Source organism: Etheostoma cragini, chromosome 23 (assembly GCF_013103735.1).
Source record: "Etheostoma cragini isolate CJK2018 chromosome 23, CSU_Ecrag_1.0, whole genome shotgun sequence".
Lineage (NCBI taxonomy): Eukaryota > Metazoa > Chordata > Actinopteri > Perciformes > Percidae > Etheostoma > Etheostoma cragini.
Window position 1 is genome coordinate 787,937 of NC_048429.1, and position 980 is coordinate 788,916.

Here is a 980-nt window from a genome sequence, read left to right on the forward strand (position 1 = left end):
CACACACACACACACACACACACACACACACACAAACACACACACACACATACACACACGCACACGCACAGTGCATAATATACTATTACATTTATTTTTAAAATAACATAAAAAAATCATGAATACAAAAATTAATAAAACAAAACAGCTGCATCTTGTGTGTTTGAAAGAATTCAGGAACAAGGGCTAAAAATCACTATTATTTTGGACGATATTGAACTCACGATTGACACAATCGCTCATTGACTTTTGGGAAGATGTTGCATTTACTGAACTTAAGAAAACAGGGAAACAGTTAACCCTTGCGTTGTCTTCCCTTTGACCATGGAAACGTTTTCCCCTTATCTCAACGTTTTTGTTGCTTTTTACAACGTTTTTTTAATGAAGATTTTGTATTTTTTGTATTTATTTTTTTCGTCGATTTTGCCGCTTTTTACAAAAAACTTTGACCTCCTTGATTTCGGATATTAAAAAAAACGTTGAAAACAACATGAGGGTTAAGCAAATCAACAGGGAAAACACAGTAAATTCGTTAAAATTCCCCTTAATACTTTCCCGTTAAACTTATGAATTCCCCTTCAGAACTCAGGATGAAATAAAAGCAGGAAGTGGGTTTTTGGGGTTCGTACCTGTCCGCTATGCTGGCTGGTTTCACCTTATCGATGACGATCACCTGCTTGCTGCAGAACATGGAGGTAGACAGGGCCACGCCCAGGCTGGAGCCGGTTGCCTTGGCAACCTCCACCAGCAGCGGCCCCGACGCCGTGGCAACGGAATCTGGCGGAGAAAACAACAAAAACACCCAAAGACGTTATATGGGGTTCCACAGGGTTCCGTTGTGGGTCCTGTTATATTTACTGTCCACATGTTTATTAAGGATGCATATTTAGATAGATAGATATATGGATGGATGGATAGATAGATAGATAGATAGATAGATAGATAGATAGATAGATAGATAGATAGATAGATAGATAGAT

The 980-nt window shown here is 38.6% G+C and overlaps 1 protein-coding gene across 1 annotated transcript in view; it reads right to left on the minus strand.

Annotated features, from left to right (window-relative positions):
• The window catches only part of LOC117939061 (glutamate receptor-interacting protein 1-like), a 5,342-nt gene that overhangs the window by 1,230 nt on the left and 3,132 nt on the right, over window positions 1–980 (minus strand). Inside the window, exon 5 of the mRNA XM_034864105.1 lies at window positions 630–777. Coding sequence (XP_034719996.1) covers window positions 630–777 — 148 coding nt within the window. The remainder of the gene's footprint in view (window positions 1–629; window positions 778–980) is intronic.